Source organism: Gymnodraco acuticeps, unplaced genomic scaffold (assembly GCF_902827175.1).
Source record: "Gymnodraco acuticeps unplaced genomic scaffold, fGymAcu1.1, whole genome shotgun sequence".
NCBI lineage: Eukaryota > Metazoa > Chordata > Actinopteri > Perciformes > Bathydraconidae > Gymnodraco > Gymnodraco acuticeps.
In genome coordinates this window covers 68,670-84,078 of record NW_022992147.1, presented here as the reverse complement: position 1 = coordinate 84,078, position 15,409 = coordinate 68,670, and the positions used below count along the sequence as shown (strand labels likewise).

The 15,409-nt window shown below is 42.1% G+C and overlaps 1 protein-coding gene across 4 annotated transcripts in view; it reads right to left on the bottom strand.

The window, feature by feature from the left end:
- pkn1b (protein kinase N1b) overlaps positions 1-15,409 on the bottom strand; it is a 62,091-nt gene that overhangs the window by 23,686 nt on the left and 22,996 nt on the right. The window contains exons 1-5 of one of the 4 annotated variants that reach the window (XM_034203929.1): positions 14,373-14,488; positions 6,890-7,190; positions 4,391-4,536; positions 1,997-2,117; positions 36-184 (exon numbers count right to left, since the gene is read on the bottom strand). In XM_034203929.1, coding sequence (XP_034059820.1) covers positions 36-184; positions 1,997-2,117; positions 4,391-4,536; positions 6,890-7,190; positions 14,373-14,423 — 768 coding nt within the window. In that variant the 5' untranslated portion in view covers positions 14,424-14,488. Of the gene's footprint in view, positions 1-35; positions 185-1,996; positions 2,118-4,390; positions 4,537-6,889; positions 7,191-12,290; positions 12,579-14,372; positions 14,489-15,409 lie in introns of those variants that run through there. The other 3 variants (XM_034203928.1, XM_034203927.1, XM_034203930.1) reach the window with 3 other exon arrangements.

Here is a 15,409-nt window from a genome sequence, read left to right as displayed (position 1 = left end):
CAATAATATCACGTGTGTTTCAAACCCCCTCTGACCTCGGCCATGGCCTTCTTGTCCTGCACCTTCCCAGCTCCCAGCAGCCTCAGCATGTTCTTGGCTCCTTCAGACATGGCGTGCTCCACCCTGTAGTGATGCCAGAGCTCCTCCACCCGCAGCTCCGCTCCACACATGTCCGGCTTACCTGCTGCACAAACACAGGTGAGGTCAACAACAAATATTACATAATACAGCAGCATGACAGTAGAGATATTCACCACCAGGAGCTAAATCACTCATTACTGTGCATTCATGTCTTTATTAATACTAACACACTACTGCAGGGATGGGCAACTTTGATGGTGGTGGGGGCCACATCATTGATGTACTGGCCAGTGGCGTAACAAGGTTGTGATTGGCCCCGGTGCAAATATATTCTCTTTTTACAAGTGGCATGTTTGTATTGAACAGGTTATTAAACAGTGGAATAAAGCTATTTTAAACTATTGGAAAGCACGGAAAATGTGTGTGTATTTAGATTAACCATTAAGATGACATAAACATGAAGTCATGAACACTAACCCAGACATTAGTTGTCTAACTTGAACCTAAAACACTTGTAGCCTGTCTCTGCATTCCCCTTATTCCACAATAAGGGGAATGTCAACACGCCCGCACTCTGCTGTTCCTCAGCGCTGCTCCCCCTCCCTCCCGCTGAAATTATGAATGAGAAGCGTAGTAATCATAGATAACACGGCACGGTCCGTGAAAGTTTGTTTTCATCTGATTTCAAATAAACAAAGTCTTGGTTTTAAGAATATTAAACTTGTTTCGCCAAATTCAGATGATAAAAACAGCTTTTAAGCTTTTAAAAGGCATAATTACAAGAGGCAACTTAACGTCACAGCAGGCATAACAACAGCCGGTGTTTCTTGTGAGGGTTTCCCGGGAAACAAACACAATACACACAAATGCGTCACAGATTATTTTGCGGTATTTGAAATAATCTACGCAGCTCGCGACGTAACTAGGAGTCTAGTGGACGGTATCAGTACTACAAGTAAAACAACTTAAATAAATACAATTTAAATGTTTTTTTTTAAATTAATTACGTTGTTTATAAATTAATCTGAGGGCCGCAAAAAGAGGAGGTGGGGGCCGCCATTTGCCCATCCCTGCACTACTGTATATATTTGTTGTTTTATCGTACAATGTGCAGACTTGTACTTTACCTTCCCATGTTTATGAATATTATTATAATTTTTTATTCTATTTCATCCTTTGATTGCACATTTCTCATCACTATGTTTAAAAGTTATTATTTATTTATTTTATTGTATTCCTATCTTTTTATTGCACATATGTACTCTAAATTCTTACAGTATGTTAACATAATAATTATTATAATCTTCTAATTTTATCCTTTCATTGCACATTTTTTACTTTAACTGACATCAATATTTCTATTTTATTTAATATTTTATTGCATATATGTACTCTAACTTCTTACATGTTTATATAATAATTATTTTATCCTTTCAGATCACATTTCTTACTTTTACTGATGTTAACAAACATTTCTATTTTATTTAGTCTTTTATTGCATTTCTCTCTCTCCGAGCCGTGGCTTTTAGTTGTTGGGCAACATCAAGGGGATGCAGGAACATCAATAAGGCTCTAACCTGAGAGGGGGCTGTAATGGACCGTGTGTGTATGCGTGTGTGTGACTGGAAGACCGTGTGTCTGTGCGTGCGTGCGTGTGTGTGTGTGTGTGAGAGAGCGTGTAAGTGAGTGTAATGGACTGTGTGTGCGTGTGCACGTGTGTGTGCATGTGCGTGTGTGTGTGTGTGTGTGTGTGTGTGTGTGTGTGTGTGTGTGTGTGACTGGAAGACCGTGGAGTTCTGAGGCAGGAATCGATCCATTACCACACTGCATCATAAAATATGCAGCGTGTTTATCAGCTTTGGGAAGGAGGGATGAAAGCAGGATTTGGAGGAGATAGATGATAGATGATAGATACATTGGTTCTCCTCCGACTGCTCCGTGGCCTGCATGGCTTTTCGGATCTGCATTCGGATGATGTCGATCTTCGTCTTGCTGTCCTGAAGCATCTGCTGAGCCATCTGCAGCAGCTTCTTGTCCTGCAGGGAGGACAAAAACACAGGAGGAGGAGACGTGTCACAATAAATCACTCTATTCCCCCATTCACAATATCTCTTATGAAAAGGCAATATTCAATATCGGCTCTACATACCTATACACATATACTATAAGCTGTGCATGTCTTCGACCAGTTCAAATCTATTATTGCTTTAATTTCTCCTCACCATATGTAACTCCTGGTGGCTCTCACACCTATTGGGGATGTATTAAATGTACTATACATTCAGTAGTGAACATGTGCCCTACTAACTACTACAGTAAGCTGAAATCTGTATAAAACATATCGTAGACCCTCCAGAAAAACGCGATTCTGCGATCGCAGAATTTACCGCATAATCAGCAAAATGGCGCAGATTTGTAAAAGGCCGCATATTTATCAAAAGGCCGCATAATCCCCGCATTTTTCCACACAAAGTTGAGCAAAAAAAAAGTTAACTCGTCTTGACGTGAAGTAGTGATGATGATGACGCGACGTCATCAGCTCGCGCATCACAGAAGGTAAACAACACCGTAGAGTGAACGTGTGGAGCTCACACGAGAGAGAAAACACCAAGATGAAAAAATCTAATCCATCTCATTTACCGACGAACATTTCTGCTAAAGACTGGGCAAAGCAGTACCCCGATGTCTTGCACGAAAGTGGGGGGAAACTGTTCTGCACCCCGTGCAACTATGTTGGAGCATAAGAGAACATCCACGGTGACGACCCACTTTGATTCATTCAAACATTCGAAAATGCTTTCTGCTGCTGCGGACAAGAAAGCCAAACAACTCACGTTCACCGAGGCATCGACCTCCAAAACCCTTTCGAGGGTTACAAGAAACGAAGTGAGTAGCCTACAAGATTGAAGCTGGTCAGATAACGAACGAGTAAATGAAAACAGAATGAGGCGGAGAAGTGTGTGTGTGTGTGTGTGTGTGTGTGTGTGTGTGTGTGTGTGTGAGAGAGAGGGTGTGATTAAAATAGCCCAATTTCTTTTACAATAAATAAACATTGAATGTGTTTAATTGAATAGTAAAGTAAAGTAACATTAGTGGCAGGTTGTGTGTGAGAGAGAATAAATAAGACAGCCCAATATTTAAAAAAACTTTTTTAGCATACAGTATTTCGCAACTTCCCGCAATTTCACCACATAAAATCACATAAAAACCCTGCATGTTTAAAATCGCATAATCAAGGGTTTTTGCCCGCGTTTTTCTGGAGGGTCTAATCTATCAGTGGATAGGGAGGTGAACATACTGAGTTGGGTTGAGAGCTGACATTCGATTTGAAGTCCCAAAAAATACCTGATAAATGATGGCTTTTGCTATGCCCACTGCTCCTAGTACTAGGATGGGTTAAAAGCAGAGGTCAAATGTCACTAGGTGCATCTCACTTCGGTTAAATGGATTCCTTGCGTCCTTCACTTGCGTAGTTTCCCTGCGACTAGTCCCTCCCACCAGGGAAGCATGGAGAGATGGAAACCACGAGAAGCAGGGAAATGAGTTTTAAGAGCAATGGGACGTCCTTTCCTCCGGAGCGTCACGTGAAGCGACGTCCGTTTGTGATGACGCCGCACAGCTGAGCGTCTGACAGCAGCCAGATCAGTGCATGCACTGCATCGTCCAATCAGTGAGCGATACACAGTAAGGGGGCGGGGCGAGTGTCAAGAGGATTTCACCGGAGGATGGTCTGGTAGTTCCTCGATTATCGCTCCTCCGTTATCGCTCCTCGATCCTCCAAAAATAAGGCCACTGGGACGCTACTCAAGATGGCGCAGACAAATCAACTTCCGGTGATACCGAGCCCGAGGAGCGAGGAAATCAAAAGTAAGAGAAGTGAGACGCACCCACTGTGTATGTGTGACCCTTAAAGAGGGTTTCATCCTCCAATTCTAATTCTTATTGGTTCCTAAACATGCAAATTAACGCTTTCTCTGGTATAGGTGGTGTTCCGTAAAGCAAGGACACTTGATCATTAATAATAATAATAATGATTCATTTTATTTAGAGGTGCCTTTCAAAGCACCCAAGGACAATTGATCAAATGAGGTTTAAGACAATACCAAAGGACCGTAACAGGGAACATGTAGCACTATAGTGAGTAGGCTGTTAAGTTAATTCTGAAAAGCGTTTGAATAGAAAATCATGTTTGCAATATATCGTCCAAATACAACCTCTTAAATTCAGAAAATCTGCTTTTTCATTTAAATAAGAACCATTCATCCCAGCGATACCTGGGCCAGGGTTAGGGTTAGGTCAGAGCTGATACCTTGGTTCCTCCGTTGGCGTATATCGGGATCATGTTCTCTGCCCCCTGTTTGACCTTCAGCTCGATGTTCAGCTGACGCTCCAGAGCCGCGATCCTGCGCTGAATGGCCGACGTCCGGTTGAGCGAACCCGGAGATCTATGGGCATCTGGGGGAGAGGAGGGAGAGGTCAGCAGAGATGGCAAAAATACACACATCCTTTACTCAAGTAGAAGTACAGATACTCATGTTTAAAAATACTCTGGTAAAAGTAGGATAGATACACGGATCGTGTTCAAATCAATAGGCATGCAATGACTCTAAATAATAATAATGATCACGCCACCAAACACACATTCAAACTAAAGGAACCAGCCTGTTTGGAAAAGTAGAAAGTACAGGTATTTGTGTTCAACATGTAAGAAGTAGAAAGTACAGGTATTTGTGTTAAAAATGTAAGAAGTAGAAAGTACAGGTATTTGTGTTCAAAATGTAAGAAGTAGAAAGTACAGGTATTTGTGTTCAACATGTAAGAAGTAGAAAGTACAGGTATTTGTGTTCAACATGTAAGAAGTAGAAAGTAAAGGTATTTGTGTTCAACATGTAAGAAGTAGAAAGTACAGGTATTTGTGTTCAACATGTAAGAAGTAGAAAGTACAGGTATTTGTGTTCACATGTAAGAAGTAGAAAGTACAGGTATTTGTGTTCAACATGTAAGAAGTAGAAAGTACAGGTATTTGTGTTAAAAATGTAAGAAGTAGAAAGTACAGGTATTTGAGTTCAACATGTAAGAAGTAGAAAGTACAGGTATTTGTGTTCAACATGTAAGAAGTAGAAAGTACAGGTATTTGTGTGTTCAACATGTAAGAAGTAGAAAGTACAGGTATTTGGGTTCAACATGTGAGAAGTAGAAAGTACAGGTATTTGTGTTCAACATGTAAGAAGTAGAAAGTACAGGTATTTGGGTTCAACATGTAAGAAGTAGAAAGTACAGGTATTTGGGTTCAACATGTAAGAAGTAGAAAGTACAGGTATTTGTGTTCAACATGTGAGAAGTAGAAAGTACAGGTATTTGTGTTCAACATGTGAGAAGTAGAAAGTACAGGTATTTGTGTTCAACATGTAAGAAGTAGAAAGTACAGGTATTTGTGTTCAACATGTAAGAAGTAGAAAGTACAGGTATTTGTGTTCAACATGTAAGAAGTAGAAAGTACAGGTATTTGTGTTCAACATGTAAGAAGTAGAAAGTACAGGTATTTGTGTTCAACATGTAAGAAGTAGAAAGTACAGGTATTTGTGTTCAACATGTAAGAAGTAGAAAGTACAGGTATTTGTGTTCAACATGTAAGAAGTAGAAAGTACAGGTATTTGTGTTCAACATGTAAGAAGTAGAAAGTACAGGTATTTGTGTTCAACATGTAAGAAGTAGAAAGTACAGGTATTTGTGTTCAACATGTAAGAAGTAGAAAGTACAGGTATTTGTGTTCAACATGTAAGAAGTAGAAAGTACAGGTATTTGTGTTCAACATGTAAGAAGTAGAAAGTACAGGTATTTGTGTTCAACATGTAAGAAGTAGAAAGTACAGGTATTTGTGTTCAACATGTAAGAAGTAGAAAGTACAGGTATTTGTGTTCAACATGTAAGAAGTAGAAAGTACAGGTATTTGTGTTCAAAATGTAAGAAGTAGAAAGTACAGGTATTTGTGTTCAACATGTAAGAAGTAGAAAGTACAGGTATTAGTGTTCAACATGTAAGAAGTAGAAAGTACAGGTATTTGTGTTCAACATGTAAGAAGTAGAAAGTACAGGTATTTGTGTTCAACATGTAAGAAGTCAAAGTAAAAAGTCGTCAGAAAAATAAGTAGTGGAGTAAAGTACTGATACCAGAAACATATACTTAAGTACAGTAACCAGTATTTGTACTCCACTACTTCCCACCTCTGGGGATCAGAGGTTGGCATCTCATGCAACTTACTACACACTACATTACGTAGACCTGGTGGGGGCGGGGAAGCAGTATACTGTATATATGTGTGTGATATTTGTTTAATCAAGCTCTCTTGCTATTGTTGCCGCGTTGTACCATATTTGACACTGTAATAAAGCTAAGGCCCGTCGGGCTGCACTCTTCAGATCTGCCTCTCGTCTCACCACACAAGGTCAGAGGTCATCTGTTGGTGGAGGTGCTAAACATGGTCATTGTTGTCTTCTGGTAGATCATACAGTTAGAGGATGCATTTGTTATGCATTCTGACCCTCTACACTAAAACGAGAGTGTTGTTGTCCGAAGTATTGTATTTTTATCGTGCTTTTCTGGGACTCAAAATGGCTTTACAATATAAAAGGGAGGGTTGGGGTCCTAGAAAAATCCTAGAAACTTCTCTTTTGGGATACCGTACCTTTGTTGTCGGAAAATAAGACTTCTCAACCATCTCAACACCTTAAATGCCCTCACATGTTGCACACTCACGATCCCCAGAGGAGGAATCATCTTCCCCCAGAAGCGTATATGGATAACATACCCTCGTTCTCGTCGGGGCCCTTCACCACGATGTGTGCGTCCAGCTCCTGCAGCTGGTCGTGCAGCGCCTCCAGCTTGCGTTTGGAGCTGCGGATCTGCGAGTCCACCTGCTGGGCGTTCCTCCGCTCCGTCGTGGCTCTGCGAAGGTTCTCCGCCCCCTCCTTGATCTTCAGCTCCTTACGGATCTCCCTGCGGATCCGCTCCCGATGCGTGTCCAGACACTGCTGCACGCTGGAGTCCGAGAAGTCCGAGTTCTGGTCCAGACCGAGCTGCTGGAGCACAGAGAGCCCGCCGGGATCGCCCTGAAGAGGAGGAGGAGGATTCAAAGCTTTTATTGTCATGTGTACACAACTACAGTTATGACAATGAAAATCTGAGGTCCTCCAACAGCGCAACACAATAAAACAGATAAAATAGTACAAGTAAATAAAATGGGGAGGGGGAGAAGGAGATTCAAGGTTTTTATTGTCATGTGTACACAGCTACTAGGTTTTTTTTAAATATTTAACTTTTGTTTTTTATTCGGTTAACCGTTTTTTTGGAGGTTGTATAGTCGAATATAAATTTGCTTTCAAATTCCCATCCCTAATAGCTATGGTGTGTAGATATATCAATGAAAATCTGAGGTCACAGGCTCCTCCAACAGCGCAACACAATAACACAGATAAAATAGTGCAAGGAGAGTCTACAGTATATACAAGTACTTGGAATATGATATATTAGATCAATAATGTGTAAGTTGCAGCCAGATGAATGTTATGGAGATCGTTAGGAGAAGGTGGTAAATTACAAAGAGGTAGCCACAAAGTGAGGAGATAATTAACCTTTTGTTTTACTGTGTCTTAAAGCTTTGAGGTGATCAGTCCAATAGCTGGTTGGATGAGTGTCTCCAGATTCAGCAGACTGTGTAAATATTACATTTTCTTCACATTTAAATTGTTAAAACTTCACATTTGAAGAAATATCTATACTGAAAGTGCTAAAGTAATCTTCTATATCACTTTTATTTCATAATAGGGATGGGAATTTGAAAGCAAATGTATATTCGAATATTTGACCCCCAAAAAAAGGGTTAACCGATTAACCGAAATGTACATATCGTATAAAAAAAATAAAAATGTGGGAAAAAAGTTTACAAAAAAAAGAAAACATTTTAATTTAAAAAAATAAATAAATGCATGTTCAAATAAGCATAGAAACCAAGTCGAATTTGTCAAATGTATTGAACTGGTGATCACAGTTTGAACAGTTGACAGCTATAGGCCTACACAACCCAGTCTCACGGCATTTCGTGTTATAGTCACGACATTTAATCTATTGATTCGTGTTCACCAACACGATTTTCCCCTTTTTTTCGTGTCACACACAACGATTTTAAAAGCAATGTATTTCTACTGGTAGTATGTTTCGTGCCTGCAGCACGTCTTTTTGTCCATTCGGGTCTTGGAAGACCGGAAGCTGTGTGGTTCATAAAAACATGTTCTTACTCAATATCAAGCCATGATTATTGTTTTTATTTTAAACCGTGGACGTTTCTCAAACTCGAGGATACTGGCTTCCAAGCCAATATTTCAAGGACGCTACGTCATCGAGTGCCGCCGAAGGACTGTTCCAATCTCCAGCATACTTGGAATTCCACCGAGGCCGCGTCCTTGGTTTGGGGGAAATTTCGAGGCTGCACATGGGTAGACTTCGCGTCCTTAAAATCCCCACAATGCTTTGCGCACGGACCAATTTCAAAAACCCTTGCGGAGAATGGCTGAACCGACACAGCACACATTTAAATGTAAGTATGTAGTGGCGTAGAACATGTGTTGGTAAATATGTTACTTTGTTACATTTGTTATCACCAAAAATGTGTTCCGTGAAAGTAAAGCAAGTTCATAATTAGATAGACATCGTGAGGTATTTATTTTCGGTACAGTTTATGTTGAAACCGTTAGAGAGAGTGGCACACTTGTTAGCCTGTTCCATTCTTCTTCGTTTTCCGAGCCGTGGCTTGGAAGCATACTTGCTTCGTTTCTGAAGGAAGTGACTTGGAAGTACGCGACTACCAAGCCAGCATCCTCCCGATTGAGAAACACGCCGTATAATGTTGGACTTTTTTTGTCGTCTGTGAGGAAAATAAATGGGGCTCAGAGCCTCAGAATACTGAAATCTGTATTTTTTTATATCTTTCTTTCCTTCTAATTTGTTATTCTTTTCTAAATAACACACTGTTATTTACTCACCAATAACACACAATTATCCTTGTTTTTATTTATTTGTTTAATTCCATAATCTCTGGCTTTTTTGGCGTCCGTCAGGAACTGAATATCAAAATAAAAATAACCGTTGTGGGAACCATTGACGCTACCCTAACTTCATGGTCGGCGACAAAAATACGTCGTCCCTACTCTGCTCTATAGCATTTAATGTTATTAAACAACTCTCCTGTTATCTCCATCAGAACAACCTTCTGGATCCGCACCAGTCTGGTTTCAAGGCAGGTCACTACACAGAAACTGCCCTCCTTGCTGTCTCTGAGGAACTGCACACTGCTAAAGCAGCCTCCCTCTCCTCTGTCATCATCCTGTTGGACCTGTCTGCTGCATTCGACACGGTGAATCATCAGATCCTCCTTTGCACTCTCCAAGCACTTGGAGTTTCAGGCTCTGCACTTTCCCTCCTCACCTCATACCTGAAAGACCGCACCTACAGGGTGACTTGGAGAGGGTCAGAGTCCGACCCTTGTCAATTAACTACGGGGGTCCCTCAGGGCTCTGTTCTTGGTCCCCTCCTCTTCTCCCTGTACACAAACTCGCTTGGATCAGTCATTAGCCCGCATTGGTTTTTCAAACCACTGCTACGCTGATGACACCCAATTAATTCTGTCCTTTCCCCGCTCAGAGACCCAGGTCGTCGCACGCATCTCTGCTTGTCTAGCGGACATCTCTCAGTGGATGTCTGCTCACCACCTCAAGCTCAACCTTGACAAGACTGAACTGCTTTTCCTTCCGGGAAAAGATTGTCCCACTCTTGACCTGACAATCAACATTGGCACCTCTGTTGTTTCCCCGACTCAGACTGCAAGGAATCTGGGTGTGACCCTAGATAACAAACTGTCCTTCACTGCAAACATCGCTGCTACAACCCGCTGCTGCAGATACACGCTTTACAACATCAGGAGGATACGTCCCCAGCTGACACAGAAAGCGACGCAGGTTCTGGCCCAGGCTCTCGTCATCTCACGCCTAGACTACTGCAACTCCCTCCTGGCTGGTCTACCTGCATGTGCCATCCGACCTCTGCAGCTCATCCAGAATGCAGCGGCTCGTCTGGTCTTCAACCTTTCTAAATGTTCCCACACCACTCCGCTCCTCCGCTCCCTTCACTGGCTTCCAGTAATAGCTAGAATCCACTTCAAGACACTGGTACTTGCGTACCATGCTGCGAATGGATCTGGCCCTTCGTACATCCAGGACATGGTTAAACTGTACACCCCAGCACGTGCACTCCGCTCTGCATCAGCCAAACGTCTCGCTGCACCCGCACTGCGAGGGGGACCCAAGATCCCATCAGCAAAAACACGTGGGTTTGCTATCCTGGCTCCAAAATGGTGGAATGAGCTCCCCATTGACATCAGGACAACAGAAAGCTTACACACCTTCCGGCGCAGACTGGAAACTCATCTCTTTCGACTCCACTTCGAGCGATAGAATTACTAACAAAGCACTTATATACTAACAAAGGACTTGCTTATCTAAAGCCAGTTGAGTAGCACTTGAAATGTTTTTGCTCTATGAAGCCTGATGTACTTATATGATTCTGTTTTCTTCAAGTTTGTATCTTGTTGGTCGAACGCATTTATTGTAAGTCGCTTTGGATAAATAAAAGCGTCAGCTGAATGTAATGTTATTATGTCCATCATGCAGGACATCTCTAACCCCCAAAGGCCTGTAGATGTCATACTTTAATTAAATGTTATGACATTAGGCGACATCAGCACACACGCTACAGTTCAGTGGCTCGGGGCCTTTTCACTGTGGAGCCACACAGCTTAGCAGATCTGATTACAACTCCTCAGATCTCCAGCTACAGTAAAGCCATAATCCATCTGCAGCACAGTAACCACACAGTGCAGAGCGAGGGTGGAAGGATTTGAACTGTAACGTTATGCTGTTGCACAACTCTGAAGCAAAAAGTGATTGGGTGTGTAGAAGGATGTGCAACAAAGTCTTGAAGACTGAAAACAATGCAACAATTCTGTCAAAGTGTTTAGTCCTGGAACATCGTCACACAACATCCCATCAATAAACATATGAAGCGATGTACACTGCATTGACTGATAGGGACATGTTTGTGCTGCATCAGCAGGAGAGGACTCTTTAAAGTAGAGACACTACATATTGATATACACCTGAACATCAGCAGGAGAGGACTCTTTAAAGTAGAGCCACCACATACTGATAAACACCTGAACATCAGCAGGAGAGGACTCTTTAAAGTAGAGCCACTACATACCTATAAACACCTGAACATCAGCAGGATAGGACTCTTTAAAGTAGAGCCACTACATACTGATATACACCTGAACATCAGCAGGAGAGGACTCTTTAAAAGTAGAGACACTACATACTGATATACACCTGAACATCAGCAGGAGAGGACTCTTTAAAGTAGAGCCACTACATACTGATAAACACTTGAACATCAGCAGGAGAGGACTCTTTAAAGTAGAGCCACTACATACTGATAAACACCTGAACATCAGCAGGAGAGGACTCTTTAAAGTAGAGACACTACATACTGATATACACCTGAACATCAGCAGGAGAGGACTCTTTAAAGTAGAGACACTACATACTGATATACACCTGAACATCAGCAGGAGAGGACTCTTTAAAGTAGAGACACTACATACTGATATACACCTGAACATCAGCAGGAGAAGACTCTTTAAAGTAGAGACACTACATACTGATATGAACCTGAACATCAGCAGGAGAGGACTCTTTAAAGTAGAGACACTACATACTGATATACACCTGAACATGAGAATGATAGGGCCCATTGGGGGAGAAGGCCTGAGATCGTCTCAGTGCGAGCAGCAGCAGGTGCTAATGAAGGCAGAAAATAAAGCAGAGGCAGTAAAACGCACCATGAACAACAGGAAGTGAGCGTTTGTTCCATGACACAATACAACTTTATCCCTTGTGTTTTTACAACAAACAACTCAGAAACAAGTGCAATAAAGCTCGCAAAGCAGGGCAAAAAAATCACGACGGAATTAGAACTCGCCGCCAGAGAGGAGATGTTTTTACAGGAAGTGAACGAGGAAGCTGACAGAACAGAGTATAATGGATGTAAAGAACATTAAAAGGCGGCTGAGATTAAGGCCTGCTGCGAGGACAGATGCCTACCGCTGACTCAGTGTCACTCTGCTCAGTTTGGACCGGGGAATCCACCGGCTGATCCCCCGCCAAGTCCTCCAGTCCGTCCTCACTGGCCATGTTGGGCCTCCTTCTGGCTTCAATCCTGATCCCCCCCCTCCCACACACACTCACTCAGCACCAATCAGGCTTCACCGAGCAATATTCCTGCCTCCTGTTAAAAAAAAAAAACCCAGGATGTGCTTCCCGCTCAGGAATCAAAAGCCAGTTGTAAAATCTAGAGCAATTGAACGAGGAGAGGAAGAGAGATCAGGCCGAGCCCCACCTCGCTGCTTCCTGTTCTGTAGAGAGAGAGCGAGGCGTCGTGCACTTTGTACAAACACACACACACACACACACACACACGGGTGGTTTTGTAAGTGACAGAGCTCACAGCCGCTCTGCTTCCTGCTGTCATAGAGTGTGGTCATCTTTAAGGGACCATTAATCAGAGAGTGTGTGTCTTTGTGTGCACGTCCGCTAACATGTGCAGCGCCATGTGTAGAAATGACACAGCATTACATTTCATTCAATTACAATGTATCTTGCATTCACTTCAATACTGTTTACATGTGCCTATGGGAGAAGTTTGGAGTTACAACATTTTGACTTGATTGCAGAGGGTGGGATTCAACCACTGACCCTCTGATTGGTAGATCTGCAAATTAATCCTGTGAGCCATATCTGACAGTTTCATCCACAGCAACATATAATTAATGCAATCAGACGTGAAGATAAAAGCCAGAATCTTAAAAAATGTCCACTTAGAGAAGGATTTGAATTATTAAGCATCCCCACTAGAACCACCTTTTGCTCCAAGGGACTTGACATCTAAATGGATTTTAAAAGAACACATGATAACGAGTTATGCTATGAGCTATAGCCAAACATTTCTCGCATGGGCACTGAGTCAGGAATAAGATAAATCGTGTGCAGAAAAATGCATTACATGAGGCAAAAATCCTCTTAGAAATCACAAGACATGCAGTATGAAGACAATCTGGACACTGCAAGTGGACTATAGGGCTGCACAACAAATCAACATTTAGTGGTAAATGCAATATGGACTAGTCTAGTGCAATCTTTAAATCGCAGGAAACAGGAAGCACAATCTGCACAAGTGTTAAATATTAAATATGTGTTAAAATAGTGAATCAAGTATTGCAGAGTTGCAGAGAAATCCCAGCCTACAAATCATGTTCTACAGAATTAATAAAATATGCTTTTTAAGTACAGACCCTCTCAGAAATAAATAAAGTAGACTAAAAGATAAATTGGCTTTTTTAACGGTGCTTATTCACAAAATCTAAATACAAAAAACCAGCTCAGTCATCCCCTCTGAGACATGAACACACCGGTCCCATCGCTGTCTGACTTCTGTACGTACACACACACATTCCTGTGACTCACACTCAGCGGTGGAGGTCACTGACCCTCCTCGCTGTGTGGCAGATGGCACAGTATCTGTCGTACCACACACACTTTCACAAAAGGAGAACACACAGGGGGCAAAGGACACACACACACACACACACAATATCTGCAAAACACAAGCAGTTGTTTTTGAGCGGTGCAGTGATGAAATACTTTTGTGGTCCGACCCTGAAGGCAGCATCTCATTGGTTCCCTCCACAAAAAGCCCAATGGGATTTTTCCATTGGATTTTGTGGAAAATTGCAGAAAATAATCTCTGTTGCAAACGTATGTTTTTTATACTTACACACTTTGTTCAGCAGGATTATCTCCACATATTAACACCACTTTTTATTTTATTTGGAAGCGTAAATTCTATCTCCAGAAATTAAAAGCTAATTTAACAACATCCAGGTCACATGACTTCACGTCAGCAATGCTAAAGGCAGCTAATGAGGGGCCTGATGACGTTTAATGGGCAGTTTTGTAATTCACCAGTGGGTTATTTACTGAGGCTAAGAAACCAAAAACATATCCAAAAGAGCATTGACTTCGATACGAGGGAACAGGAAGTGCTAAATGCTAACTAATTTCCAGGTTTAGGACTCATTCCTGCACCACTCTACAGCTCCAATATCTATATTTCTGAGTGTTTCTTACCGAGCAGTCGCAGTGCTGTAGACTGGTGGCTGCAGATTTGGCCGCCCCCATGCATCCATACCGTTTCTCCCCTCTATAAACACGGCTCAGCTGTCATTGAAAACTCAACATTTCTAACGTAAAGCTGAGCTGCTGTGATGCCAAGCTGTCATTGTGTCCGGTAAAAGAGAGGCTGTTTCTAAAAGCAGTATCAGGAACTAAGATCATATCGGTGTAAAAGTACAGCTCTTAAAGTCACAGTTCAGCTGGTTACGGCTGACGAGTAATGAACTCCTTAACCTCCAATTCTTATAGTACAATTATAAGTACATTTACTCACGACAAACTATTTTGTCCTTTAACAGAATATTAGAAAAATAATATAAGACTGTAGAAAGAGACATTCTGCATAATGGCAACTTTTACTTTTGATACTTTCAGCTAAACATTTTTTGCCACATATCTTATTTTCTGCAATATTTCCAAATCCAATGGAAAAATCCCAAGAGGCGCTTTCACACCGGAGTACTTTTCCCGTTTAGTTCCAATAGTTCCTGGGATTTTGCGTTCACACCAAAAAGAGAACTTAGTTCATGAGAACTTTTACCCCATTTTTAGTGCCTGCTAGAGAGGTGGTACTTTCCTGGGGAGAAAAAAGTTCCAATTTCTGATTGGCTGGGCGAATTGCAAATCACGCACCGTAAAACTTGCCGCCATTGTATTTGCTGGCATTAGCATTATTAGCATTAGCATTAGCCCCGCGCACCAACGGAGAGAGACTAACTTATGGCAACACAAAATAAAACATGGGAGCGGTGGATATGAGGAGGTGTCGGTGTTCTGGCGATTTACTCGGAAGGCTTCAGTAGAAGCTGCTGGGAGTCCCAGCAGCTTCTACTGAAGCCAGTCCCCAACTCCGGGGACTTCCGGCCGGGGACTTCGGGTGGCAGTATACGCCGTGAAGTTGTTTGCGGCCTGCCAGTAAACCCAAAGCAGAAGAAGTGACGTCAGCGGCTTCATTTGCGTAATCTTCCCTCAGGGAACTTATTCCGGTGTGA